The 26057-nt window shown below is 58.1% G+C and overlaps 3 protein-coding genes across 6 annotated transcripts in view; 2 read left to right on the forward strand and 1 right to left on the reverse strand.

Moving 5' to 3' along the window:
• The window catches only part of CASZ1 (castor zinc finger 1), a 57531-nt gene extending 48124 nt beyond the window's left edge, over positions 1 to 9407 (forward strand). The window contains exons 16-19 of the mRNA XM_023215314.2: positions 887 to 1058; positions 2672 to 2823; positions 3003 to 3144; positions 5944 to 9407. Coding sequence (XP_023071082.1) covers positions 887 to 1058; positions 2672 to 2823; positions 3003 to 3144; positions 5944 to 7058 — 1581 coding nt within the window. The 3' untranslated portion in view covers positions 7059 to 9407. The remainder of the gene's footprint in view (positions 1 to 886; positions 1059 to 2671; positions 2824 to 3002; positions 3145 to 5943) is intronic.
• Positions 8185 to 8877, forward strand: LOC111544663. Its single transcript, XM_026449765.2, has one exon. It carries the CDS (start codon positions 8215 to 8217, stop codon positions 8731 to 8733), a length of 519 nt encoding a protein of 172 aa, XP_026305550.1. The 5' UTR covers positions 8185 to 8214; the 3' UTR covers positions 8734 to 8877.
• Positions 9408 to 15135: 5728 nt separating the features above from the next.
• Positions 15136 to 26057, reverse strand: part of PEX14 (peroxisomal biogenesis factor 14) — a 153336-nt gene continuing 142414 nt past the window's right edge. For all 4 annotated transcript variants that reach the window (XM_023215316.1, XM_023215315.1, XM_023215318.2 and 1 more), the window contains 4 exons: positions 22777 to 22879; positions 21446 to 21543; positions 18522 to 18613; positions 15136 to 16347 (listed from right to left, as the gene is read on the reverse strand). In XM_023215316.1, coding sequence (XP_023071084.1) covers positions 15891 to 16347; positions 18522 to 18613; positions 21446 to 21543; positions 22777 to 22879 — 750 coding nt within the window. In that variant the 3' untranslated portion in view covers positions 15136 to 15890. The remainder of the gene's footprint in view (positions 16348 to 18521; positions 18614 to 21445; positions 21544 to 22776; positions 22880 to 26057) is intronic.

A 26057-nucleotide genomic window follows, 5' to 3' on the forward strand; every position in this document is an offset into this window, starting at 1 on the left:
GGAGGCCCCTGGCCAGGGGTCCAGATTGGTGCTAGTTGGTGAGGTCTGACACCGGAGTGGTGACTCAATGCTGGGCAGTCACCATGCCTTTGACATCATTCTTGCCTATCCTGGAACTAGCTTTATGCTCCCTTTCTCCAAAGCCCTAGAATTTTCTAACAGGCCCATTGTCCATGCCCACACAGGAAAGTCAGATCAGATTCACCTTAAAGGCCTGACTCCCAAGACCAGGAGGGGCTGCCTGAGGGGGAACCTGGGTCCACGTGTGCTAGGATAGAGCAGTGATGTCTGCCGAGGTCTAGGCATACAGGGAAGACTGTTAAAATAGGTTCACGATGTCTGCTCTAGGTATGGGATTGCAGATGGACTGCAAGGTTACCAGGTTAGGATGCTTTAGTGCAGTGACTAAGGGCATGCACTGCTTTGTTTTTATTTTTTATTTTTGGAGATGGAGTCTCCCTCTGTTGCCCAGGCTGGAGTGCAGTGGTGGGATCTCGGCTCACTGCAAGCTCTGCCTCCCAAGTTCAAGCAATTCTCCTGCCTCAGCCTCCCAAGTAGCTGGGACTACAAGCTCATGCCACCACACTGGGCTAATTTTTTGTATTTTAGTAGAGATGGGGTTTCACTGTGTTGCCCAGGCTGGGCTCGAACTCCTGAACTTAGGCAATCCGCCCACCTCAGGCCTCCCAAAGGGCTAGGATTACAGACGTGAGCCACCGCGCCCAGCCCTGCGCTGCTTTTTAATATGTGAAAGGTGTTTCTGTGATCATCAGCTTCTGCGAGAGAACACATGTGCCAAGGGCCCACACCACAGTCTCAGGCCTGGGGCAGACAGGAGCTCACGAAAGTCACCCGCCTGTCCTGACCCTCCCATGTCTCCCTGCAGCACTGTGAGTTCCGAATGCGCGGGCACTACCACTGCCTCCGCACCGGCTGCTACTTCGTGACCAACATCACCACCAAGCTCCCCTGGCACATCAAGAAGCATGAGAAGGCGGAGCGGCGGGCAGCCAATGGCTTCAAATATTTCACCAAGCGCGAGGAGTGTGGCAGGCTAGGTACCGAGGGCCTGGGCTGCGGGCAGGGACTTCCAGTGGGCATGAAGGCCATGGCCCCTGTGGCCTGGGCCGCCTCTCCTGGTACCCGTGTCCTGTCCCCCACCGCAGGCTCCATGCTTTGTTGAAGGTGTCCCAGATATCACAGGCTAGGCACCGTCAAGCTTGTGAAACAGTCCAAACCCACAGAGCCCAGCAAGAAGGGTGGGGGTGACTCATGCAGGGCCCCTCCACCCCCAGACAGCGGCCCTGGGACCTCGTCGTGAGCATCCAGGGCCTGGGCGTGGTTCTGTTTTCCTTTTCTCATCAAGAAGTCGAGCAGGGAAGTCTTAGGAGTTCAAAGTTCTTTGCTCTGGGATCTCTTTCCATGGCTTTCATGATGAGGGTTTTGTCCACAGTGAGCTACAGTTTGTTCGTCCATTCATCCATTTTGCAGTTACTTATGGAGGGACAGCTCTGTGCCAGGCTGGGTGCTGTCACAGGGATGGGGGTGGTGACAGTGGTGGCGGCTCAGATCTAGTAGGGAACGGTCAAGTTCCCCATGGGCTCAGCTGGAGCATCCGTGACCCGGAACCCAGGAAGGGGCTGCTGTGGCTTTGGGAAGGGAGGCCACCGATGCCTGAGAGGTAGCGGTGCTGCTGGGAGCTGAGCCTCGGCCCCTGTGCACGGCCTGCTGAAGTGGCAGGACTCTCCCTAGGAAGAGACCAGAACCCAAGGGCAGGCGGGAGCCAGGCCGTCAGGCAGAGGCCCCTGGGCTGCAGGCAAGGCCTGTTGTGGCCTGGTGGTCGTGGCAGCAGGGGTGGGGGCTGCTGCAGTCTGGTCCTTCCAAAGGTGAAAAGGTGACATATTCAAAGTCAACAGCCAGAAAAAGGAAATAAACCTTGCCTTCAAGTATGAATTCAAAAAGGAGTTCTCGGCCAGGGAGAGGGCTGGTAGCCAGGCCAATAATTGTCAACACTCGTGGCCTGTGCTGTCCCTGTGCTGTCCCTGGGCTCAGTTTACAGATGTCAGGGTATTCTGCAGTTGCCGTTATTTACTCAACTTGTGGTGTTTTTGGTGATAATTGGGGCCAAACAAAGCTGGGGGATGACAGAAGACACCTGGCCAGCCTGGGCGCCATGGCAGCGGACAAGCCCTGACCTGCCCCAGGATGCTGTTTCAGTCCCGCCTGCTCTGTTTGTTCTCGGCCCAGAGCAAGGCAGGGGGTGCTGGGGCCTGGGCAGAGGGGCCGGCAGCACCCCGAGCTTCCCAGCAGAGATGTGGGGACAGGTGGCTTGCTGAGAGGTAGCTGGCCTAGTGTACAGGGCCCATGAGGGTCCCTTGCCCTGGAGCTGTGCACCTCCCCGCGTGTGGGCCAGGGGATGGGGGCCAGCCCGGCATTGTCGCTTGCCTCTGTGCCAGGCTGGAGAGGAGGCCCAGGGTTTGGACAGCCAGGTGGCTTTGGACTTCCTGACCTTCCTCCTAAGAGTGCCACCTTGGCGCAGCACCCTTCCCCCAGATGCCATCTGCCTTATTGGCCACACTGCCCCCATGCCTACAACAGTGCCCGACAGACCCTGGAAGCCATGAGTGCTGGCCAGCTGGGGGGCTTATGCCAGGTGGGGCTATGTCCACAGGCTGCAAGTACAACCAGGTGAACAGCCACTTCCACTGCATCCGAGAGGGCTGCCAGTTCTCCTTCCTCCTCAAGCACCAGATGACCTCCCACGCGCGGAAGCACATGCGGAGGATGCTGGGGAAGAACTTCGACCGTGTGCCCCCCTCCCAGGTGAGAGCCCTCCCCGGGTGAGAGCCACCCCCTCCAGGTGAGAGCCCAGCCAGGGTGGCGGGAATGCACCATGGTCCCACGCTCTCTCTCAGGCCTGTGCTGCGTGGAGCCTCAGCCTGCCCTCTGTGGGCAGCATGCCCCACAGCCCCACTTCCTCAGGGACCCCCGTGTCCTTTCAGGGCCCCCCAGGCCTGATGGATGCTGAGACAGATGAGTGCATGGACTACACTGGCTGCAGCCCGGGCGCCGTGTCCTCAGAGTCATCCACCATGGACCGGAGCTGCTCCAGCACCCCCGTGGGTAACGAGAGCACTGCGGCAGGTGAGCTGCAGGCAGGGCTGCTGGCAGGGCCAAGCCCCACTCCCAAAGCCCAGCACCAGTGGGTGCAGCTTGGGACAGAAGGTCTGGGGCACACGGCCTCCGAGGAGGACGGGCTGGTGTGCAGCAGAGCCAGCTGGTCTGTGGGACTGAGTCACTGAGGCCCCTCCCGCCATCCTCCCGCCTCCCCGGCGCTGCCCTTCGTGTCAGTTTCCAGGAGAGGACCCTGGGCCCGTCCTCTATGAGCCACAGCGGGAGCAGCGCAGCCCTGGCCTCCTTCCTCTGCTGCCTCCCACCTGGCCTGGGCCCAGCGCCGGTCCTGCCCGGCACACCTGCCCATGTGACCCCTGGCACCGCCCTGCCTCTCTCTCCTCCTGCCCCCTCTTCTTGTGTCCCTCTCTCTGCTCATCCGTGCACACATTTTCATGCCATACCTGCTTCTGCCATCGGGTTTCTCATTTTGGTTCTTTCTGTTTGTTTGTTCTTTGTTTTGGTTTCTTTTTTTTTTTTTTTTTTTTTTTTTTTCTGCTTTTCTCCCCCCTCTCCAGGCTGCCCGGCTCCTCCTCCTCCTCCTCTTCCTCCTCCTGCGGCCGCTGGTGAGGAGGCTGCCCGCGCGGCCCCGCAGCCGCCAGCGACTCCATCCTTCTCGCCGGCCACGCTCCGGCCGCCCCTCCCCCCCCTCCCCTGCCTCTTCTCTCCGTCCTGTCTCTCATACTCTCTGCTCAGTGCCACTCTCGGAGCCGGCCGGGGCCTGGCCCATCCCACCTGCAGCCCGCCCAGCTTCCCGCCCGTCACTGCCACTCCAACTCCAGTAAAAAGTGACGTCCCCCTAGTTCAGGATGCTGCAGGTAATGCGCATATGCCTTCTCACCGCAGTCCGTCACTCCAATCCACCTTCTAGGCCATGCTCCGGGGCCTGACCCTTTTCTGCAGCCAGCCAGGCCAAGGACGGGGCCGCTCTGCACCCCTCACAGCCAAGCATCCCCGAGACTAGAGAGCGTAGTCTCCATCCCAGGGACAACTCCTCGTGGCTCCTGCTCAGTGCTAGGCAGGCCAGAGCATTGCTGCTAGGGATTCTCCCCTGTTCACAACTGCTCAGAGTCCCAGAGACGGCCGATCCTGCCGGAGGCCCTGTGCGGTCTGCCTTCCTCGGCCTGGGGCAAGGCAGGACCTGTCCCTTCTACTCTGAGGCGTCCCCCTGGGATCTGGCACTAGGGAGTAGAGGATGCTTTCGGGAAGGTCTGCTGGGGTCTGGGACCTGCCCAGGTTCCGAGGGTCCAGATTCCAGTCTGAACCCCGGCCCACACCCAAAGCTGAGCAGTAAGTGGAAGTCTCCGTGGACTCAGGCCCCAGCAGTGCTCAGGGGCAGAGGCACCTCCCATCCCACCCCCATATCTGATACCCACTGGGATGGCATCTGCCCGCCCCCTCCCTTGAGCGTAGATACCACCCGGGCTCTGACTCCTTTGCTAATTTTTGCCTCATGTTCTGCCTGAGTACAGGCCCCAGGAGTTATGACCGGGGCAGGGCCGGGCCTCCCCCACCTCAGGGACTTCCGGCCATTGGAACCTCCACTCTGGCATCACCAGGCCCTGTGACTTCAGACCCAAAGCAGCTCCTCACCCACCCAGGTTTTGGGCCTGAGGCCATCCCTTGCCCCCTGCCTGGGTGCCCCCACACCGTCACAGCCCTTAGTTTCTCTCCGTTTTTGTCCACTCAGGGTGGACAATGGGGCCTGGCCTGAGAGCAGACATTTGGTGGCTAGAGTGACTGCTGGGCCTTCTAAGCAGGCTCTGGGAGAGCCAGGCAGGTCAGCCGTGTGGGAGGAGCCCAGAGGCTGCCCACGCTCTGGTGGGGCTGGTCAGAGAGCTTCTCTTATTGTTTGTGGGGGGTGGCGTGGGGAGCCAGGACTAGCTGCCTGTGCCTCTGGCAGGAGCTGGGGCTTCCCCTCACCCATGGCCATAGGGGCACAGGTGCCTCCCAGAAAGGGTTACAGCCCTGGCCTTGGCAGGGGGGCATTCTAAATCCCAAGAAGCAGTCTGGGCCAGCTGGACATAAATGGGCTCAGCTCCCCCGGCTGAGCCCCTGCTCTGGTCCTGACCCAGGTAAATTATGGCTCTGAGCAGAGGACAGAGGCATTGAGCTGCCTGAGCCTAGTCCTCCAGTAGGGCTGTCCTCTCCCAGCCCTTGGGGTAGACAACCCCAACAAGACCTTAAAGAACCTTCTGGTACCAAGGACAAGGTGCTCCTTAGGGCAGGGAGTTGCAGCCCCGCACAGCCCTGGGGCACTTGGCACCCCTACTGTGAGTAGGCAGCTCCCCCTGTGCAGACAGGCGCAGCCAGGGAAGCCGGGTAGCCCGCGGGAAAGGAGCGGGCCTGTCCCTCATTAGAGGCAGGCGTAGCTGGCGTCTTGGCACGAGTCCAACTTGGGTAATTGCACTCTGCCGACCTAGATTCCCCCTTCAGCTTCAATTAGCGCCAGGACGTGTCCTCACTTCCCACCCAAACTGGCCAGGAAGCAGCCACCACGTCCCCCAGAGCTGGTTGGGCTGCCACTCCGGGGGAGAGGCCTGTGAGGTCCTTCTGCAGACAGGGATGAGGAGGGGGAAGCCCGAGACCCCTCCTGTGCCGGGGGTAGGGAGGGGGCTGGGCAGGAGAGGCCTCCCGAGCCAGGGGAAGCCGAGGGCTCCCTAAATGCCGCCCTCTGGCGCCAGGCCAGATCAGGGGTCCCGTGTGGGTGTGACCCTGGGATGGTGCCCACGTGGGTCCCCCTTACGCACTGACCGCCCTGCCCCTCCCCAGGGAACACCATCTCCATGCCGACAGCCTCGGGGGCCAAAAAGCGCTTCTGGATCATCGAGGACATGTCGCCCTTCGGCAAGCGGCGGAAGACAGCGTCCTCCCGGAAGATGCTGGACGAGGGCATGATGCTGGAGGGCTTCCGGCGCTTCGACCTCTATGAGGACTGCAAGGACGCGGCCTGCCAGTTCTCGCTCAAGGTCACCCACTACCACTGCACGCGTGAGAACTGCGGCTACAAGTTCTGCGGGCGCACGCACATGTACAAGCATGCGCAGCACCACGACCGCGTGGACAACCTGGTGCTGGACGACTTCAAGCGCTTCAAGGCCTCGCTCAGCTGCCACTTCGCCGACTGCCCCTTCTCGGGCACCAGCACGCACTTCCACTGTCTGCGCTGCCGCTTCCGCTGCACCGACAGCACCAAGGTCACGGCGCACCGCAAGCACCACGGCAAGCAGGACGTGATCAGCGCCGCGGGCTTCTGCCAGTTCAGCTCCAGCGCCGACTGCGCCGTGCCCGACTGCAAGTACAAGCTCAAGTGCTCGCACTTCCACTGCACCTTCCCGGGCTGCCGTCACACGGTGGTGGGCATGTCGCAGATGGACTCGCACAAGCGCAAGCACGAGAAGCAGGAGCGCGGCGAGCCCGCGGCCGAGGGCCCGGCGCCCGGGCCTCCCATCAGTCTAGACGGCTCCCTGTCGTTGGGCGCCGAGCCGGGCTCCCTGCTCTTCCTGCAGTCGGCGGCCGCAGGTCTGGGCCTGGCGCTGGGCGACGCGGGCGACCCCGGCCCGCCCGACGCCGCCGCCCCCGGGCCGCGCGAGGGCGCCGCCGCCGCAGCCGCCGCTGGAGAGTCCTCGCAGGAGGACGAGGAGGAGGAGCTGGAGCTGCCGGAGGAGGAGGCCGAGGACGACGAGGACGAGGACGACGACGAGGACGACGACGACGAGGACGACGACGAGGACGACGATGACGAGGACCTGCGCACCGACTCGGAGGAGTCGCTGCCCGAGGCGGCGGCGGAGGGGGCGGGCGCGGGCGCGCGGACCCCGGCCTTGGCGGCGCTGGCGGCCCTGGGCGCCCCCGGCCCCGCGCCCACCGCCGCCTCCTCGCCCTAGCGGCGCCCGCGGGTGGCCCTGGCGCCGGCCTCGGTCTCGGGAGCGGCGCCACCCCGCGCGAAGCGGTCCCTGGGCAGAGCCCCGCGCCCCGCCGGTGCTTCCGGACCCCGAGTCCGTCTCAGGACAGAGGCGGGGACCCCCCTGGTGCTCCGCGGCCGAGGACACAGGCGGCGGCGGCGGCCGCGGCCCTGCTCTAGGGAGGCCGGGTCTCTTCAGGGAAACAGAAGGTGCTCTTGTCCCGGGGTAGGGAACCGAGGAGCAGGGATCCCGGGCGAATGGGGCGCAGCTCCCGGCCGCTGTCCCGGCGCCCCTCCCCGCGGCCGCTTCGGCCCCGCGACCATTGCTCAGGACTGGGACGGGCGCTGGGGGCCACCGGGACCCCCACCCGGCGCCACCAGGGCGGGGTGGCTCCTGGAGCCGCTGGCGGGGCCTCCCTCATGCAGCTAGGATCCTCCCCCCTGCCCAGGGGGAGACGGGCAGAAGGCGGTCAGCACGGGTGACACTACAGGGACCGTGGAGGAAGCCTCATGGGAGTAGCAACCGCGGAGCTCCAGCTCAGCCCCACCCCAGGGCCCGGCTGCTCCCCCAGGCCTGGGTCGGGTCTGTTTGGTGACTCCCTGGCCCCAGCCTCCGCCCCAGGGAAACTGAGGCTGCGTCCAAAACCCAGAGCAGCCCGCTGGGGGCCCGGGGCAGGGTCTCGGCCACCCTGGCGGTGCAAACAGGAAAGATGCGCTTGGTTTTGGCTTTAATATTCAAAATGGAAAAAAAAATACAAGAAAGTTGTACAGTATTTTTCCTGTAAAGGTTATTATTCTACATAGAACAAAAAGGAAGAAAGCAGGCGTGGTGAGAGTGCAGACCCGCCTGGGCCCGGCCTGAGGTTGGAGGCTCAGTCCCGTTTCTCCCGTGGGATTTGGTCCAGCGTTTTTTGTAGAGGCCTTAACAGTTTGAGGCTGTCTGTCTTCACACTAGCACTGATGGGAGCTGCGTGATTCCAACTCTTAACTTGAATTTTGTAGAGACAAGAAAAAAGGACTATTACTGTTGATCCAAGTTTGTAGTTAATTTAACATTTGAGTTCTCTCTTGGTGATGCGTGTGGCTTTATAGGGCTTTTTTTTTTTTTTTTTCCAGTTTGTTTTATTACTTTGTTTTGGATGCTTCTTTGCCGGTGCAGTCTACCCAGATTGGGTTCCCTTTGCAAAACATCCTCCTTCCTGGAGATGATGAGGCCATCGAAGCCCCGGCCAGGGCCTGACCTGGCAGGCACACACCTGGCCGGTGGCTCTGAAGTCCCCGGGGACCGAGTCCCCTGTGAGGGCAGGCTGCCCGAGGCCACACCTGCCCACCTTCCCTACTCCAGGCCACCGGCTGGTGTCAGATTGGGCCACAGGGAGAAAACAGGCCTAGGAGGGAATGGAAGGCTGGTGGGGAGGCTGTCACCCAGAAGCCTTCTCCCCAGAGGTCTCCAGGGGGAACCTGGCTCAACTGGGGGGCAGTGGTTTACTTTTCCCCTTTTTCTTCCTTTCTTTTGTCCTCTCGGCTGCCCACAGCCAGAAAGCCAGGACCACCCGAACTGGACAGGGAGCAGGGAGGGAGGAGTGGTCGCACTGAGCGTACCTGATTCAACAGGAAATCAGTTGTTTTCTAAAATAGCCCCTACCAGAGCCTCCTGAACTCTGTGGGTACCACATGCTGCTGTGAGCATCTGCCCAGACAGTGACCCGCCACGGCCCGGGAGTCTGTGGAAGGAGTTTTATAAAGGAAAAAAATACACACACACAAAAACGTTTTTTCAATGTAGCAAAATCAAACTTAAAGAAGAAGAAGAAGAAAAGAAGATGCCGACAGTGCGGAGTCTAGCCTTTTGTAACCTTCATATTGCACATTAGGACTACAAGCCATTGCTAGCTCATTTTGAATTTTAACGTGTAATTTTTGTTTTATTTTCTTTCTGTGGGGAAAACAATGCTTGATCCACCAATGCTCTTTTTAATGTTTTATAACTATGTATGTGTATATATATAAATATAAAATAATATGTATGCACATATGTGTGTGTATATATCTATATGTATATACATATATAGATATATAGAGATATATAGAGAGGTTTTGAGACAAAAAAAAATGCAGAACGTGAAACCCGAACTGAACAGCGTGTGCTCTGATTACTTGAATCTGGTCTCCTCGGCACCTGGTTATTAAGAACTGAATATTTTTCCACTTGAATTTAGTGCTATTAGAAATTTAATATATGTGTTTTATTTATTTGATTTTTTTTTTTTTTTTTTTTTTGCATGACTGATGCAAGGTTTGACATTTTCACTCAATAAAAACTGGAAAAAAATCTATCAAGTTATCTTTTATTTTTAAAATCGCCCCCAAGCGGCTGGCCATGACTCAGCTACACCGGTGGGGTGAGGGGAGGAAGAGTTGGGTGCGCTTCGACCCTGGCAGGAAAAGGGGGGGAACAGACCAGTTTTGTCCCTGGGCTGCTGGGGACAGAGGTAGGGGCCTCAATCCTGGCCTGGCCAGAAGGGTGGCCTCCTCCCCAGTCCTGCCTGAAGCCCCCACTTGGGGCTCAGGAGCCACCTTTGGGCAGAGCCATCTGACACCAAGGCCTGGGACGTCGGACAAAGGCTCTGCAGCCTCCCAGGACCCCCCACCCCAGCCAACCCTCTCCTCTCCTGCTGGGCTGTTGGGCCGGCGTTGGCAGAGCCACCCTCCTGCCTCCTCCCTCGGCTCCTTCCTCCTTCCTGCAGGGACCTGCCCGGGCTGGGAACGGCGCGTACCCGGATCCGATCCGGATGCTGGCGCGGCTCCTGCCCGGAGCACAGGGTGGCAGAGCCAAGAGGGGGCTAATAATTCCTGGGTCTGTAGCCACCAGCTCCGAGCCTGAGCTGCCAGCCCTGGTGGCACCACGGTTGGCTCCCTTGGAAGCACGGAGGCCAGAGTCTCCACCAGGCCTAGCCTGGAGTGCAAGCCTCCGAGGCACTCCGGGAGTTTGCCCTGACACTTCCAACTGATGGCTGGCTTCTCATGACACCACATCATGGGAAGGACCTTGGCAGCCCTGCTCTGAGCCAGACTCCAGGTGGCCGGGGCTTCCTGGAACCTTGGGGAGGGGATGTGCGCGGAATCTGCCACATTCTTCCATGCTGAGGAGTCTTACTGGCTCATCACACCCCAGCCATGGGATGTCACAACCACTTGCCCGACGAGGAAACAGGCAGACTTGGGGGCTGGAAAGGTTCGGTCACCGCAGCACGCTTCTCCCTCACTGAGCCTGGCACCAGCCGGCCAGGCACCAGGGACCAGGGGCAGCAGGGGAGTGGCCTCAGCCCACAGCGCCCAGGCCCGTGTCATTTCCCACCGCAGAAGTGTGTCTCCAGCCCAGCCCCGGCGCGCGGGTACTCCCTTTCTTCTTTCCTCCTGGAACGCAGCCCACAGGCTATTTACGTAAATATGTTTGTAACAGACATGAAAATATATACTTTTTTCTGTCTTATTAAAATGTTCAAGTTGGAACTCGCCTATTGTTTGTGGATATCTTGATTCTGTTAAATAAAACAGTGACTAATTTATGGGATAAAACACAAGTTCAACAAATTAAAACCATTATTGGAGCTTCCCAGGCCCTGGTGGGCCTCCCGTGGGGCCTGAAGCGAGGCAGGGAGCCAAGCCCTGAACAGCCGGTGGGTGGGTGGTGTGACCACAAGGCTCCCTCTAGGCACTGGCACAGTGGGCAGCTCTCTGGGGCAGCACTGACTCCTGGGGCCCAGGAGGGAGGATGGGGACTCAGGGCGGTTTGCTGACCTTGGCCAGACCCCAAAACTGCCCCCTGGTCTTCTGGACCTGGATGGACCTCAGAAGGCCTCACCCAGGGCTGATCCAACCTCACAACAAGTAGGGCCCTGAGTCCAGCCCAAGGAAGGGGCACGGGGACCCAGGAACCTCTCAGGGGCATCTCAGGGCCTGAGGACGGAGCACTCAGGCCAGCCCGTGGTGCCACGTCCCAGGTCCCGCCCCAGAGGGTGAAGAGAAGCTCATACCCCGACTAGGCATGTGTGCCCACTCTTGAGACTGTCCCCGAGAGCTGGGAGGGGGCCTGTGGCTGCGGGTGGGGATGGGCCCAGGTCCCACACTCCCTGTGGCTTGTTGGACTCAGTAGGAAATGCAGTAAAGCATGTTTTCCTTCTGGGATTTAATTAGCTGTGGTGTGTGATGCTCCTACACCCAAACCGGGGCAAATTCAAGAGTTTTGCAACCTCTTGGAAAGGGCCAGAACCCGCCGCACAGGCTCAGGGCTGAGCTCAGGGGCCTGCCCACCTCCCACGGACCTGGCCCAGCAGGGGCGCCACCAGCAACCTGAGTCACCCGTGTGTGCCGGGCCTTGGCACTCATGAAGCGGCCTTGCCCCAGCCTGGACACGGCGACAGACAGCCCCCTTTCTGGGCAGCATACCAGGCCACTGGGCAAAGGCCAGCTGCCCATCCACTGTCACGGGAGGTGGTCCCGGCCCCAGAGGCAGCAGTGCCCTCTGAAGGGCTGGAATCCCAGAGCCTTGTCTGAGAATGAAGCAGCCAGGCCCCGGCCATCCTTGCTGGGAGGTGCCTCTGCACCCTCTGGAGCAGGTCAGGGAGAAATCAGTGGCTCCCAGGAGGCCCACAGGCAGCGCTGGAGCAGCCAGACCCGTGGCTTGGCCTCCAGTAAGCCCCGTGCCCCACACCACTGGAAGGAGGCAGGGATCCTCAAGAAAGAAGCTCCCTGCCTGGAGTCTCCCTGAGGCTGGCTCCTCGCCCTGGGTCTATAACGCATCTGGACCCCGAGTGTCACGGTGGTGTTTAAAGCCATGACCCGGTCACTTTAAAGAAGGTCCTTCCAGTATCTGTCGTGGAGCAAGGAAAGGTTTCAGGCATCCCTCTCATGAACATATCATACATCTTCTTTCTTCTTCTAGGAGAACACAAACTTTAACGTGCTCAATGACACTAAGTTATTAAGGTTTATTCATGATTCAGGTAGTTATCCCTCAATGCCAGCCAAGATTTCAGACCCGTTTTGCATTAAAGACAGTGCCAAGGCTGTGGTCTGAGCGGTGGTCTGCGTGAGCAGGTGTTGGGGGAGGACAGGGGGACCTCTCGAAAAGGATCAGGACCCACTGGGCCCTGCATGAGTGTGAGGGTGCCACACACATGTGCACATGCATGTCACATGTGCCAGCTTGGGCGTGGTTCCCCCTGGCCAGACGGTGGCCTGTCCCTGGGTGGGAAGCCCCTGTACACAGCAAAGGAGCAGGGGCAGGAAGAGCGGCCAGGCCCTCCAGGTCTACCTGGGTGCTACACCTCAGGTGTGCACCTCATCTGAGGCTGGAGCTCCCACCTGCGTGCGGGTCTCATTGGCGCCTTCGCGCCCGCCCTGTCTGGAGTCTCTGACCTCTTCTTTGGGTGCCTTGGCAGAAACCAGTTTAAACAAACAGACAAATTAAGTCAACTCCTAGGGATGGAGATGTCTGACCCTTGAAGAATGGCCCCTGCTTGCTCTCCCCCTCCCTCCTGGGCTCTGGGGCAGGGACAGGGTGGTCACCTGGAGAGGGAGGGGTCTGGGGCCAGGCCAGAGACCCAGCGCCTCCATGCTCCTGGCTGGGCCACCAGGAGGGCAGAAGCGAAACCGTCTAGAAAACTCTTCCACCTCTACCTGGGTGTGAGGGCCCCGAAAGATGAACACAGCTTGCTCAGATGCGTTTATTAAAAACAAAGAAAAAGAAAGAGGGAGAGACTCTGGGCACACAGGGAGCCGACGGGTGGGTGGCAGGTTCTCACCTCTCTGTCCCCTTCTCACACCCCACCTGTGGGCACAAACGCAGCAGCCCCTTCCCCTGACCCAGGCGCTCCCTGTCCCAGCTGGGGTCCTGGGATGGGACTGGCTCCAGGAGCCCTGGCTTTTGAAGGACTGGGCAGCCCCAGGGGGGCAGAGGCCCTACCATCTCCCGAAGGCAACTACCCCGCCTCCTGGCCTGGTCCTGCGTGTCGCAAACACCAAGGGAAGTCCTCTGTCCTTCCCAAACTAGATGTCCCTGCCCAAGGCAGAACCAGCGAGTCACCGGAGGAGCAGGGACAGACCCTGGGGACCGAGGGAGCTGGTCCAGGGTGAAGTCAGGGCGGCCGTCCCCTGGCCTCCAAGCACGGGGCTGGTTCTTTCCTAAAAGACACTTTACAAAAATACATTGTAATTGAGTTTAATAATCTTCTCCCTTCCAGAAAGGCCCGACAGCCGCTGCTTGCTGCTTACTTCTGCCCCATTCCGAATATTTTTACCTTATTTGGATGAAATGCATTATTTTTCTAATGAAAGGCTTTTTTTTCAAAGGGCTGTTTTCCCTGGTCCAGCAGCTGGCTTTATTAGGCAGCACTCCTGCCGTTTTGGGGAGGGGTTTTCTCTCCCTGAAATCACGCCAGACTCTCTGTCCTCAAAAGCCGAACTCGGTGCTCAGGACCCACAGGGGCAAAAGGCCTCCGGGCCCAGGTTTCTGTCTGTTTCTCCTCCGCACTTGAGCCTCGGGGATGTGTCAGCCCACCGACCCCTAGGTTGGAGAGCACTTGCCCTGTGAGGTCTCCATTGCCCCCACCCCAGGGATAGTGAAGCCCCAGGGAATCCCTTTCTGGGTGGCCCCAGCTCTCCAGGAAGAAACGGAGCCGGGCAGCCGGCACTTCACTTCCACAGCACCGACCTCACGGCCCTGGCCTCCCTTCCTTCCCAGGGCATCTGCCCTCTGGTCTCCCTTTCTGGTCCCGCCGCAGGAGGGACCTCTGAGAAGTTACAGACAACGGCTACCAGGCACCAAATGGGGTGGGGACTCCTCAGGAACAGATCCGCCCACAATGCAGGCCTGTGACCCAGCAGGTCCGAGGGTGGGACACAGGCAGTCACCGTCCCCAGAGCCAGGCCGAGGCCTGGCCCACCTGTCTGCCCGTCCCAGCTCCCAGACACTGGGACTCCTGGGGGCCTGGTAGGCAGGACCCCCTCGTCCAGGTGAGGTGGCAGCCCCTGGGAACTGAGACACCTGCTTCTTCAGAGACGGCAAGGAGGCCAGGGAAGGAGAACAAGCCACAGTGTGACACTGAACTGGGCTCTGCTTGTCCCTGGGGAACACGTGGCTGTAAACAGGAACTGCAGGAGCGTCCTTCTAGGTGACAAGCATGAAAGACGCAACCCACAGGCCAGAAACCAGATTGGGGCTGGACCCTCCCGCAGGTGGGTGCAGCCTGCTCCTGGGGACCCGCCAACGGGGAGGTGCGGCCCGGTACTGGGGACCCTCCAGTGGGTGGGGGTGACCTGCTCCTAGGGACTCTCCAGTGGGCGGGGGCGGCCCAGGCCTGGAGACCCGTCACTTTAACAGGCCCTGTGTTCCCAGCATTAAGAAGGGTTTGCTGCAGGGGCTGAAAGCAAAACATCTGAGACAGAACAGCCCCAACACCAAGCCTCTGAGCCCAACTGCGTGGCCTCCTCCCTCCCCAGGAGAGGGCGGGGTGGGGCGGGCGGGTGCATGGAGGCCACACCTGCAGGGGCTGCCCAGAGCTTCCAATTTCCGAAGCCCTCGTGTCCGCACAGGCACACGGACATCACGGCGTCTGCGGCCCATGAGCCTGGTCCCGACACTTGGGGGCTGGAGGGAACAGCAGCGCTCCTCAAGGAGTGCGTGGCTCTGCTCTTCTGGTTTTAGCCAAATGCTCTGTGAAGGGGAAAGGGAGACTGGGAGGGCGAGAGCTGGGGGAGACGAGGATTCAGAGAGGCCACCACACTCCCCTCCCGGGGAGCATGCGTCCATTTAAGGAAGGAGAGCTCCTCACTCCACACGAGGTCTATATACAGTCACACGAGGCCCCTGATCCTCCTGCGGTCAGCTAGTGTCGCCCTCCGGCAGCCACTGGACCTGAACAAAGCCCTCTGCTTCGGGCTGAGCAGTGGCAGAAGCTGCCCATGGGTCTCACCCACACTTCACTGGCTGAAGGCTGCACTGAGATCACCCCCGGGGCCCAGGGTGCCATGAGCAGACAGGGAGCCACAGGCAGAAATTAAATAGTGGCAACTGGTATTTATTACAATTATATACAGTCCTATCTTCCATTCTGAGGTCTATACATGATCACACAAATGAACATGTGTTTCTTGGGGGGAAGGACAGAGCTGGCTGTTGGTCAGGAAAGCCCTGGTGCCTGGCTCCTCCGAGGGAGTGAGCCCCCATCTCGCCATGGGATTAGCTGAACCATGACACGGCAAGCGAGGGCATCAGAAGCGCAGCATGGTTTCATTTGTCTGGGAGGACGACGGGGCACGAGTGGGGTTGGTGCTGGGGGCAGGCACCTGCGGGGTCCAGGGCCGGGTCCAGGGAGGGAGGGGGATGGCAGACACCAGAGGGACCGCAGCTCCTCCTCCACTGAGGAGTCGGGGGACAGTAGGGACGCTAGCTCTGGCCATGCGTGGTGTCACGGTAGTCAAGACACTCGGCAAACACACCCTGGGCAAGGCGTCTGTCCGGGAGGGGCTGGGCAGGGGCTTGAGCCCCAAGGCTTCGCTGCCTTCAGCCGGACTTGAGATCAAAGCCAAAGGCTGCTGGGCCTGGGGCTGGGGCTGGTGGCCAGGTGAGAGGAGGCCAGGCGGACAGAAGTGCGACCCCCACGCTGCCACCAGGCCACAGTGCAGCTGAGGACAGCTCTGCCCCCTACCTGGGCTCCAAGCTGCCCTCCCAGGGCCAGAGAGGGAGGCAGGGTGTGGCCACGCACTGGCATACCGGACACCGTCCTCAGGGCTGGAGGCAGTGGGCGCGGCCCTAGTCCCGCTCACTCTCGTTGCTGGCACCCTCGGGCCGCCGCAGCTTCTCCACCTGCTCGTTGATCTGCCCATCCCCGCCCCGGCGGTCCTCCCTCTGCACCCCCAGGCAGTCCTCCTCGTCCACATGGCTCACGTCATCATCCTCCTCGTCCTCCTCGTCTTCCTTGTCATCCCTCTTCTCCTCCTCGCCTTGCACCTCCATCCGCACCTGGCCCTTGACGTCCACCACCCCCTCGCCTTCCTCTTGGGGGCCCAGCAGGTGGTAGGTGACCGTGGAGCCCTCGGGGCTGTGGCCCTCCTTCCCAGGTGAGGACGATGTGGACTCATTGCTGACGGGTGAGATGTCGCTGCTGCTGTGGTGGTTCACGGCTGCGGGGCTGGAGGGTGACGGTGACTTGACCGGGATCTGCCAGGAGGGGATCTTTGGGGCTGACGGGGACGGAGGGAACTGCCTCCTGGCGGGAGAAGCAGAGGAGGAGGTTGGTGGCGGCATTCAGAACTCCCACCCTTGAAGAGCCACGCCTCCCCTGACCCCCAAGGGCTTGGCGACGGTGAGCTGCTCCCCTAGGGCCACTAGGCAAGGGACAGGATGGAGCCCTTCCTCCCCTCCTTTCAGGAGCAAAGATCCTATAGCTGAGATAAATGCCAAGAGTGTCCTGTGCCCCCACAGACAGCCCAGGGTCCCCCCGGGACCCCCTGGGCGAGGCCCACCTGCCTGGGCAGCTGCTGGAAGCCACGTGGGGCCTGCTGCCTCTCCGGAGCCTGCTTCCTCCTGATCCTCAGCACTGTCCCTGCCTCCACCCCAGTGGCCAGGAGAGGGACAGGGTGGGGAGGAGCCCAAAAGGGCGATGACTGGGGACTCCAGACACCTGAGCCACAGTCCTAATTTGTCTATGGTCTGAGCAAAAGGTGGAGGCAGGGAGCCCTGGCCACTGGCAGGGGGTCAGACACATCAGAACCAAAAGGGCGGAGGTGGTGCCCTTTGCTAGAAAACTTCTGAGCTCAACACTTTCAACGGGCAAGAGTCAGCTCTCCCTTCTGCTCCGTACTCCCTTCCTGGCCAGCAGCCAGCCCAAACCAAAGCCAATTCCAGGAGGGACCTGGGAGGTCAGGTCCACTTGGCAACGGCTCAGAGACAGAGCTCTCCAACAGGCAGGCCCATCTCTGCCTGAGCCAAGAGGACAAAGCGCTGCCCACAAGGCTGTCCCCCAGCAGGGCCTTAGACACAACTCTCCCCCCAGACCCCACTTGAATGGGGCACACACCACGGCCTGCTTTATTCACCAGCATCCTCAACGCTAACAAGAAATTCCATGTGCAGTTTTCTTGGCCCCACGGTTACCCGACGGCCTGGCCTCCATCCCCAGCCTCCAAGGCACTGGTCTCAGTTAGGGAAAATGGAGGCTATCTATCTCCTAATGACAATGCTCTGGCCTCTGCCAGCACCACACCTCTTTCTAGGACATCTTCTTTTCCTCAGGGAGAACCAGGAAGTTGAGTGGCTTGGAAAATGGGGTCTTCTGACTGGAGCCGCAAGAGCCCTCTGTACCCCATCCTGGACCCTACTGAAGAGCCCACCCGTACCCTCCCATTCACCCAGCTCCCACCACACCCAGTCCAGCAGGGAAACAAGGACACTCCACGCAAGACACCCTAGGGCATCAGCCCCAGAGGACGGCCCACAGTTGCGGCTCCCAGGACACAGTGGCTCCTGGACACTGGACTTTCAGTTTTAAAAAACCACAACAGTCCAGGCACAGTGGCTCATGCCTGTAATCCCAGCACTTTGGGAGGCCGTGGGCAGATCACCTAAGTTCGGGAGTTCAAGACCAGCCTGGCCAACATAGCAAAATCCCATCTCTACTAAAAATAAAAAAATTAGTCGGGCGTGGTGGTGGATGCCTGTAGTCCCAGCTACTCGGGAGGCTGAGGCAGGAGAATGGTTTGAACCCGGGAGGCAGAGGTTGCAGTGAGCCAAGGTCATGTCACTGCACTGCAGCCTGGGCAACAGAGCGAGACTCCATCTCAAAAAATAAATAAACATAAAAATAAATAAAACCAGGACAGTCCCAGGCAACGCAGTACAAGTTGGTCAGCCTACCTCTGAGGCTGCATTGGTGACAATGTGCTGTCACTACAGAGGGACAAGAGGGGGACCACCAAGAAGCTGGGGGGGGGGGGGGCAGGGCCTGCTTCTACTCATGCCTTCAGTCGTGGAACCCTTCCAAGTAGAAAACGCAAAGACCCTCCCGCAAGGGCTTTCCCTGGGACAAAGCTGTCACTGAGTGGTCACCTGGGGCTCAGGAAGGAGGAGGAGCCAAAACAGGAGGTTCTCCTCTGCTCCAAGGGCCCTGCCTTTTGGCTCAAGCTGTCCCTTACCAGGTCTTGACAGGCCTGGGAACTGTGTATCAAAACGCATGTGCCACAGACCGTCACCTCTGGAGTGGAGAGGTGGTCAACTGGGGAATGAAAAGAGAAGTTCAAAAGGCCCCAGACTCAGTGCCTGAGCCGCCCAGACAGATGGGGTCCTCGGGGGTGGGGGTGAGGGTCGTGCCCCTCCCATGCCCCAGAGCTCCCAGTCCCCCTTTCCAGGCCTGACCAGAACAGGGTCCCCGTCCCTCCCTCCTACCGATTTAAAAGAAGCCCTTTCAAGGAGTTAATTTCGGACTTGAGTTCGTTGATATTCTGGGACTCCAGGATCCAGTTGGTGGATGTGGTGGCCTGAAAGCAGAGCACAGGGAACAGGGCTCAGGGTGGGGTCCTTGCGGCATGGGCGGGGCCTGCGGCTGCAGGAGGACCTGGGTGGGGGCAGCAGGTGGGGCGTTCTGGGTCTGTTCTGGGGAACCTGGAGGAAGGTTCTGCCACTGCCCACTGCCTGCCATGCCTCTGTTTGGATGACATCCTTAAACATTCCCACGGCTCTGTTTGGACATCTGATGACTTAAGGAATCATTACGTGTTTTTAGGTGCCATAATGGTATTGTGGGCATCTTTGAGAGCCATGTGGAGGCGTGAAGGTGCAGTATGAAGTGGTATGATGCCTGGGATGTAAGATGGCCCAGGGTGGAAAGAGGAAACAGCCACCATCTCTGACAAACCCCATCCTTCCATGCACAACTTTCCCCTTTGAAGGTAACACAGTTTTCCAAATAAACTTCACAGGACTACATCTCACTTCTGACAAATCTTGCTGGTGTAGATGGGGGAGAGGACAGCCAAACCAGAGGCCCCCAAATGAGAGCTGCCGGTGGCCACCTGCTTGTGGCATGTGCACAGAGGACAATGCCACACGAGGCCTCCGTGTGAGGTCTACCTCGCCCAGGCTGAAGGCCACCCCAGGCTGTCTTTACGTGCACAGATGAATATTGCCAGCTCTCCTGATACTGCTCCCCCGAGGCGGGCATAGGGGATGTTCCCTGGCTGTTCCCTACCAGTGTGCGGTGGGCCGCTGGGCTGGCGTTCAGAGGCCTGGCCCCTGCCGTGGGGTCGGGGGCTGCCGTGGGCTCGCCGCAGCAAGCAGCCCAGCTGGCACACCTTAGCCGGCAGCAGTCCTTTGGAGGACCTGTAGGTCTCAGGAAGGAAAACCGGGGCAGTCTGAGAGTGAGCGTATGTCACCCGCCACCCTCAGACACAGCCCCTCAGGGTTCCTACTCCAGACCACCAGACAGGGAGGGCCCAGGAGCCACTGTTCTGGCTTCTCTGAGACCTTGAAAGCTACAGCAGCCCATTAACAAGGGCGCAATTTCCACTCACCGGCCTACAAAGGACTCAGATTTCCAAACGCATATGGTGCCAGATGCCAGGATTTAGAAATAAAATCTGACATCTGGGGCTTTTTAGTCAGTCTCTTTAAAAAACAGTTGTAGAAAACTCATAGCCTTCAGTTTTATGTAGGTTTTTTAATTACTTAAAGCTCTTCTTTTTAATTTTTTACAGTGCTCCGGTAGGAGTTTGGAAGCCAGATATAAAAACTTACATTACAGCTGAGAAAACACAGCTCTGGGTCTTTGGTTTATGGGGTAACCGAAGTCCTCACACATATGAGTTTAGATGCCAAGCCAGTGGCCCCACTGCAGCTCGGGAGAGGAGGTTGGGGTGGGCCAGGGACAGCGGCAGCAAAGCCAGCTCGAGGAATTCTGAGGGGCCTGACCCCTCTCACCACCCAGCACATCCCGGGCCCCCACTGCTTCTTAAACACAACATGTGGTCTTCATCTCATGCGCAAGGCCTGAAAACAGTTCTCCAATTTCCGGGATGGCTTCTGGCCACAGGCAGACCATGGATCCAAAAGATGATCTGACCCAGGAGAGCAGGCAGGGCCGTCGCTGGGCTTCCTGGTGCTTTAGGGACCGGCCACCCGCGGAGAACATGCACTGCACGGTGGCTGGAGGTGGCCACCAGTACCCGCAGCCACCCCAGGAGGAAGGGCAGGCAGCACCTCTGTGTGTGGTTTGGATGTCCAGGGGGGAGATTCCCGGGACTCTCTTCAAGAGACACCCCAGACTCCATGGAAAATGGAAAGACTATCATTTTCGTGGTTTTTGCAAATGCAAAAGATTTGAGAGCTGGCTCGAGCCAAGTCGTACACTAGGAGTGGCTTGCCCTGGGTGAGCAACTCAGGACGGGACTCTCCAGAGCCCAGCTTGTGGGGGCAGCCAGGGAGAATTGTCCACCGGACACAGAGCTGTGGGTCAAGGGACAGAGAGAAGAGCCAGTGGGTGTTCTGGAGCCACCAGGCCACTGTCTCATGGACCTGGTCTGTCTGACACTGCCTCAGTGATGACCCCTGTTACCCACCCACAGAACCCAGGCCTGCAATCCTGTGAGTTGGTTGGAGCCAGGCACCCTCCTGAGCCCATGAAGAGCCCCACAAATTAGGTGCCGTTATGGCTCCATTTTACAGATGAGGAAACTAAGACTCAGAGAGGTTAAGTGACTTGCCTGTGGTCACACAGCTGACGAGTGGCAGGGCCAGGAAAGCTGCCATGCCAGGATTTCTTCACATTTGGGCAGTGAGGCAAGGACACTGACTCGGGAGTCGGTTCTGGCTCCCTAGGGTTGCTGGGACCTGTGGAACCTGAGTCTAGAGAACCTGCCCGCTGCACTGCGGTGTGGACACGGCTGGTGCTGGTGAACTGACTGCGGCTCGCTTCTCCCCTGTCTGTTCCAGAACCCCCCCTGGCCATGCTGAGCTGCAACCTAACTTATAGGTAGAGGCCGTCCCACGTCTACACAGAAAGCCTCCAGAGCTGCGGGGATACGGCTGCCATGAGATCTCCACAGGCAGAGGGTAGCTTTTCCTTCCTCCTGTTGGGAGGTGACAGAGAAAGAGAAAGGACAGCCTCAACGGTTAAACGGCATACTGACTGCCCCGCAACGGCCTCCTGTCTCTACAAGGAGAGAAAGGGCAGCGTCGGCCGTGGCTGTGTAACCACCATGAGACTGGGGCAAAGTCCGGCTCCCGAAGGTGGCAAGCCAGGCCCAAGGGACAAGAGTGAAGGGCACATGGGTCAGACCTGGGCCTGGAGGGCCCTGCAGGGCAGAGACAGGTACCTTGGCAGCGGCCAGCTCGTGAGCGAGCTCCTGGATCTTCTGCTGCTGCTGAATCAGCAGCTCCTGGACGGAGGCGAGGGTCGTCTGCAACTGAGTCACTGCGAGGAGAAAGCAGTCACGGCGCAGGTAAATTCACAGGCACAGACGTTCCCCTCGCTCGGCCCGCGCACCTAGGAGCTGCCCATGTTCCCGCTCCATCTAATTTATCTGCAGACACCCCCAGTCCCCCGCAATCCATCTAATTTATCTGCACTCTGGGTGATCTGCCTGCACTGTGTCTAACCTCTAGTATTTCTACTTTATCTTCCCATTGTGTAGTTGTCCATGGTCAACAGTATATCCGTCCAGAACCTCTCCCCTCTAATTAGAGCTGGCTATGATTTGCTGAGCTCTCCCAGCTTCTCTGGCGCCTGCATCCTTCATCTCCTGGGCCTCAGTGTCCTTGTGAAACTCCTGGAGTCTCCAGTGCCAGGACAGACGCATCTCGAGTCCCCACCACATTCACATCCAGGACTGGCTCAAGCCACAAGTCCTGTTTCCCACTGCTCCTTCCTGCCCTCCCCACCTGACCCCAGGCTGCCTGCTCCACTCCCAGGTGTCCTGTGACCCCTTGGGACCCTGTTGCCACCAATGTCAGCCTTGCAGGAGCAAATGCCAGTAGAATGGACAGCATCAGAGGGTTTCTGAAAGGGTTTCTGCGAGCTTCACAAATGTGCCCCAGAGGGACACAGACTCCTGCCTGGGACAGGTGGCTCTCTCGTTGGCCTCGCTCTGGTTTTTAGATTCAGAGCCGCCGTCTAGTAAACAAGTTTATAAAGAAGGGAAGCCACCTCTGGCGCGACAGGTCCCAGCTAATCTGGGCCATTGCTGGGGCACGGGGTAATGAACGTGAGCCCTGTCGAGTCGATAACAGGGGAGGTGGCCAGGGTCCTGGGAGCCACAGTAATTACAGACTCTCTTGACCCGACAGTGGAGTCTTAGAGGGAAGGGGGAAAATCACTGAAAACCCCCCTGAAAACCTCAGAGAAGCAGAAATTAAAAATGAACTTTACAGCCCTTAGAAAGGCTGTCATTTTATTCCCCTTATTAATATTCTGAGGTTGGGAGCCTTTCCGTAAAAACATAATTAATTGAGGCCGCGCCGACAGTAAACAAGCAATTTCAAATTAAACCGAAATGACGGCGGCTTCATTTGCAAATGTGAACAGATTCTCAGAGCAGATAAATGAAGTCACCACATAGAGTGGAGACGGAGGGAGAGGGGAGGGGAAGAGAAGGGGCTGCTTGGAGAAGGCTGTGAGGGGTGACTTGATGGAGTCATTAATCTTTACCTGTCTGGGCCACGCTGCCACTCAGCTCAGAGAGACCGGCCTCCATCCTCTCCAGCTGCTTCCTGTCCTCTCGGCCGCCCAAGATAAGGGGGAGCAGGTATTTCTGCAAGAAGCAGGACAGGGTGAGGAATGCATACGGACCCAGGGTTATCCTCCAACAATCTCTCAAATTCTGCCGCCCAACTTTCTCCCGGTCATCCCCGGGTTTTGGAAACCCTAAGCAAACACCATAAATGAACAAGATATTTGAAAAAGTTATGAGACTGCGATTACAACCACGTAAAAATTCTGCCTGAATAAGGACAAGGACCAGGAGGGAACGTGGACAGGGAGAGTCAGCTGGATCTGCTGTGATGGGAACTTTCTGGTTCCTTTATTTACTTTTCTTAGCGATGCCACACTATTTCTGTAACACAAAGTTTTAAACTCTACTGTCAAAGTTGTAAGATATAAATGTGGATGGACACACAAGCATCTGCTTCCTGGCATATTCTCCTGAATCGTGAACATTCTGAACCTGTGAGTGAATCACCTATTCAGAAACAAATGAGTACAATTAATAAACAAAACATCACTGGAGAAACTAAAAGAAAATCAATAACACATTTCTGGGACCCTTGGTTCTCTCGCCAGGGGATAACACGAGTGCTCTGAGGCTGCTGGAAGAGGTCACCTCAGTCTTTTTCTAAATGAAGCCTGAATCCTCAGTAAGAGTCAAAAGAAGTCGAGTTCCCCAGAATGAAATGCAGGGCAGAAGGGAGAGCAAGGTGCAGGATCAGAAGAAACTGGCTCTGGGAAAAAAGAAAGTGGATGCGGCAGGGCCACCCCTCACAGGGGCCTAGAACCAGGGACGCCCGGGGGGCCGTTCACAAAGGAAGCAGGCAGGGCAGGGCTGGCAACAGGTGCTCTTGGTCGCCTTGGAGGTGAGGGTGTGGAGGGGTGGAGGTGGGTAGAGGGGCCTTCAGGGACAGCCGCGTGTAGGAATATGTGCACTGATGTCCAGCCACTCGGGATATGGAGACAAAGTCCCCCATGTGAGGAGAGTGAGACCCGCTGCCCACTTCAGTGGGTGCTGCCAGCGGCAGTGCAGCGCAGGCCTGGCAGGAGTTGCCCAGGGACAACTTTGGTTCTTAATCTATCTGGGCCCAGATAAGAAAGAGGACAGAAACCTCTCCATTACGGTTTCTGTACCAGGGAAGGAAAAGAAGGTCTCTTGCGAGGGGTTTGTGGGAACTCATTTCCAGAGTGACTCCTAAGCGAAGCTCATTCTTCAGCAGCACATGTATAGACGCATTGTCTATTTTGCAAAGTGCTTTTCAACCACAGTGTGAGCTATTACCCACAACTGAGCCAAAACTCATCAAAGGTAGCCTTATGCTTCAGGATGAAATGTCCTCAGCATGAAAGGTAAAGAATTCTCGGCCAAGCACGGTGGCTCACACTTGTAATCCCAGCACTTTGGGAGGCTGAGGTGGGCAGATCATGAGGTCAGGAGTTCGAGATCAGCCTGGCCAACACAGTGAAACTCCGTCTCTACTAAAAATATAAAGACTAGCTGAGTGTGGTGGCACATGCCTACAATCCCAGCTCCTCGGGAGGCTGTGGCTGGAGAATCACTTGAACCCGGGAGACGGAGGGTGCTGTGAGCCGAGATCATGCCACTGTACTCCAGCCTAGGTAACAGAGCTAGACTCTGTCTAAAACAAACAAACAAACAAAAAATCATGTATGTGTGTGTAACCAACTAAACACCCCATTTCTGAGATCAGAAGTCCTAAGGGCAGGAGCAGACACACTGCCCTAGTCGAAGTCTTCCCATGCTTATAAAGCAAGTCAAGGGCTTCTTACCATTTCTTTTTTATTTTCAATTTCAAGAAACTGACCAGATGCTTTAGAAATTCTCTTGTTACCATTGTGACTGATATTGCAATCTTTCTTTTTTAAAGTAGAGCAGAGAGCCCAGAGCTTCGTAGAAACTATAGTGGCAGCTCCCTGTGAGTGCCCACACCAAGGCGAGCTGCCGAGCTGCCCTCCCGCTCCCATCAGGCCACAGGCCCTCCATGGGTGGCCATGTGACAGTGCCTACTGCTCAGTACAGCCGGGGCATTCATTTGAGGACTCTGCATTTGTATCACATTCTTCTTGGTGCTTGAATACAGTCAGTGATTTGAAGGGGGCACCAGTTCAGAGGGAGAAGTACTGAGCCCCAAGAGGTGTTTTTGTTCTGTTCTTTTATTTGAGACAGAGTCTCGCTCTGTCACCCAGGCTGGAGTGCAGTGGCACAATCTCGGCTCACTGCAGGCTCACTGCAACCTACGCCTCCCAGGTTCAAGTGATTCTCCTGCCTCAGCCTCCCGAGTAGCTGGGATTACGGGTGCATGCCAAGACACCGAGCCCATTTGTGTATTTTCAGTAGAGATAGGGTTTCACCTTGTTGGCCAGGCTGGTCTCAAACTCCTGACCACAAGTGATCTGCCCACCTCAGCCTCCCAAAGTCCTGGGATTATAGGTGTGAACCACTGTGCCTGGCTTATTTTGTTTTTTAAATTGAGACAGGGTCTCCTTCTGTGGCCCAGGCTGGAGTGCGGCAGTGTGATCTCAGCTCACTGCAACCTCTGCCTCCCGAGCCCAGGTGATCCTTGCACCTCAGCCTCCCGAGTATAGCTGGGACTACAGATTCACGCCACCATGCCCAGCTTATTTTTGTTTTTTTGTTTTGTTTTACTTTATTTTTTTTTTTTTTGGTAGAAACAGAGTTTCACCACGTTGGCCAGGCTAATCTCAAACATTTGGACTCAAGCAATCTGCCTGCCTTGGCCTCCCAAAGTACTAGGATTAGAGGTGTGAGCTATGGCACCTGGACCAACCCAGAATGTTTTGTTTCTTGATTTCTCTTTTTTTTTTTTTTTGAGACGGAGTCTCGCTCTGTCGCCCGGGCTGGAGTGCAGTGGCGCGATCTTGGCTCACCGCAAGCTCCGCCTCCCGGGTTCACCCCATTCTCCTGCCTCAGCCTCCCCAGTAGCTGGGACTACAGGTGCCCGCCACCACGCCGGGCTAATTTTTTGTATTTTCAGTAGAGACGGGGTTTCACCGTGTTAGCCAGGATGGTCTCGATCTCCTGACCTCGTGATCAGGTCAGGATCCTCAGCCTCAGCCTCCCAAAGTGCTGGGGTTACAGGCGTGAGCCGCCGCGTCCGGCCCTTGTTTCTCGATTTCTAACATGGAAATGTCCAGCTCCAGGAATACATGCTACACTTTAAAAATCATATTCTGCTATAACT

The sequence above is a fragment of the Piliocolobus tephrosceles genome, chromosome 1 (genome assembly GCF_002776525.5).
Source record: "Piliocolobus tephrosceles isolate RC106 chromosome 1, ASM277652v3, whole genome shotgun sequence".
Taxonomy (NCBI): Eukaryota; Metazoa; Chordata; class Mammalia; order Primates; family Cercopithecidae; genus Piliocolobus; species Piliocolobus tephrosceles.

What these genes read in the sequence shown, in the direction of transcription:
- LOC111544663 (XM_026449765.2), top strand. Translation starts at nt 8,215, where the DNA reads ATGCTTCTTTGCCGGTGCAGTCTACCCAGATTGGGTTCCCTTTGCAAA.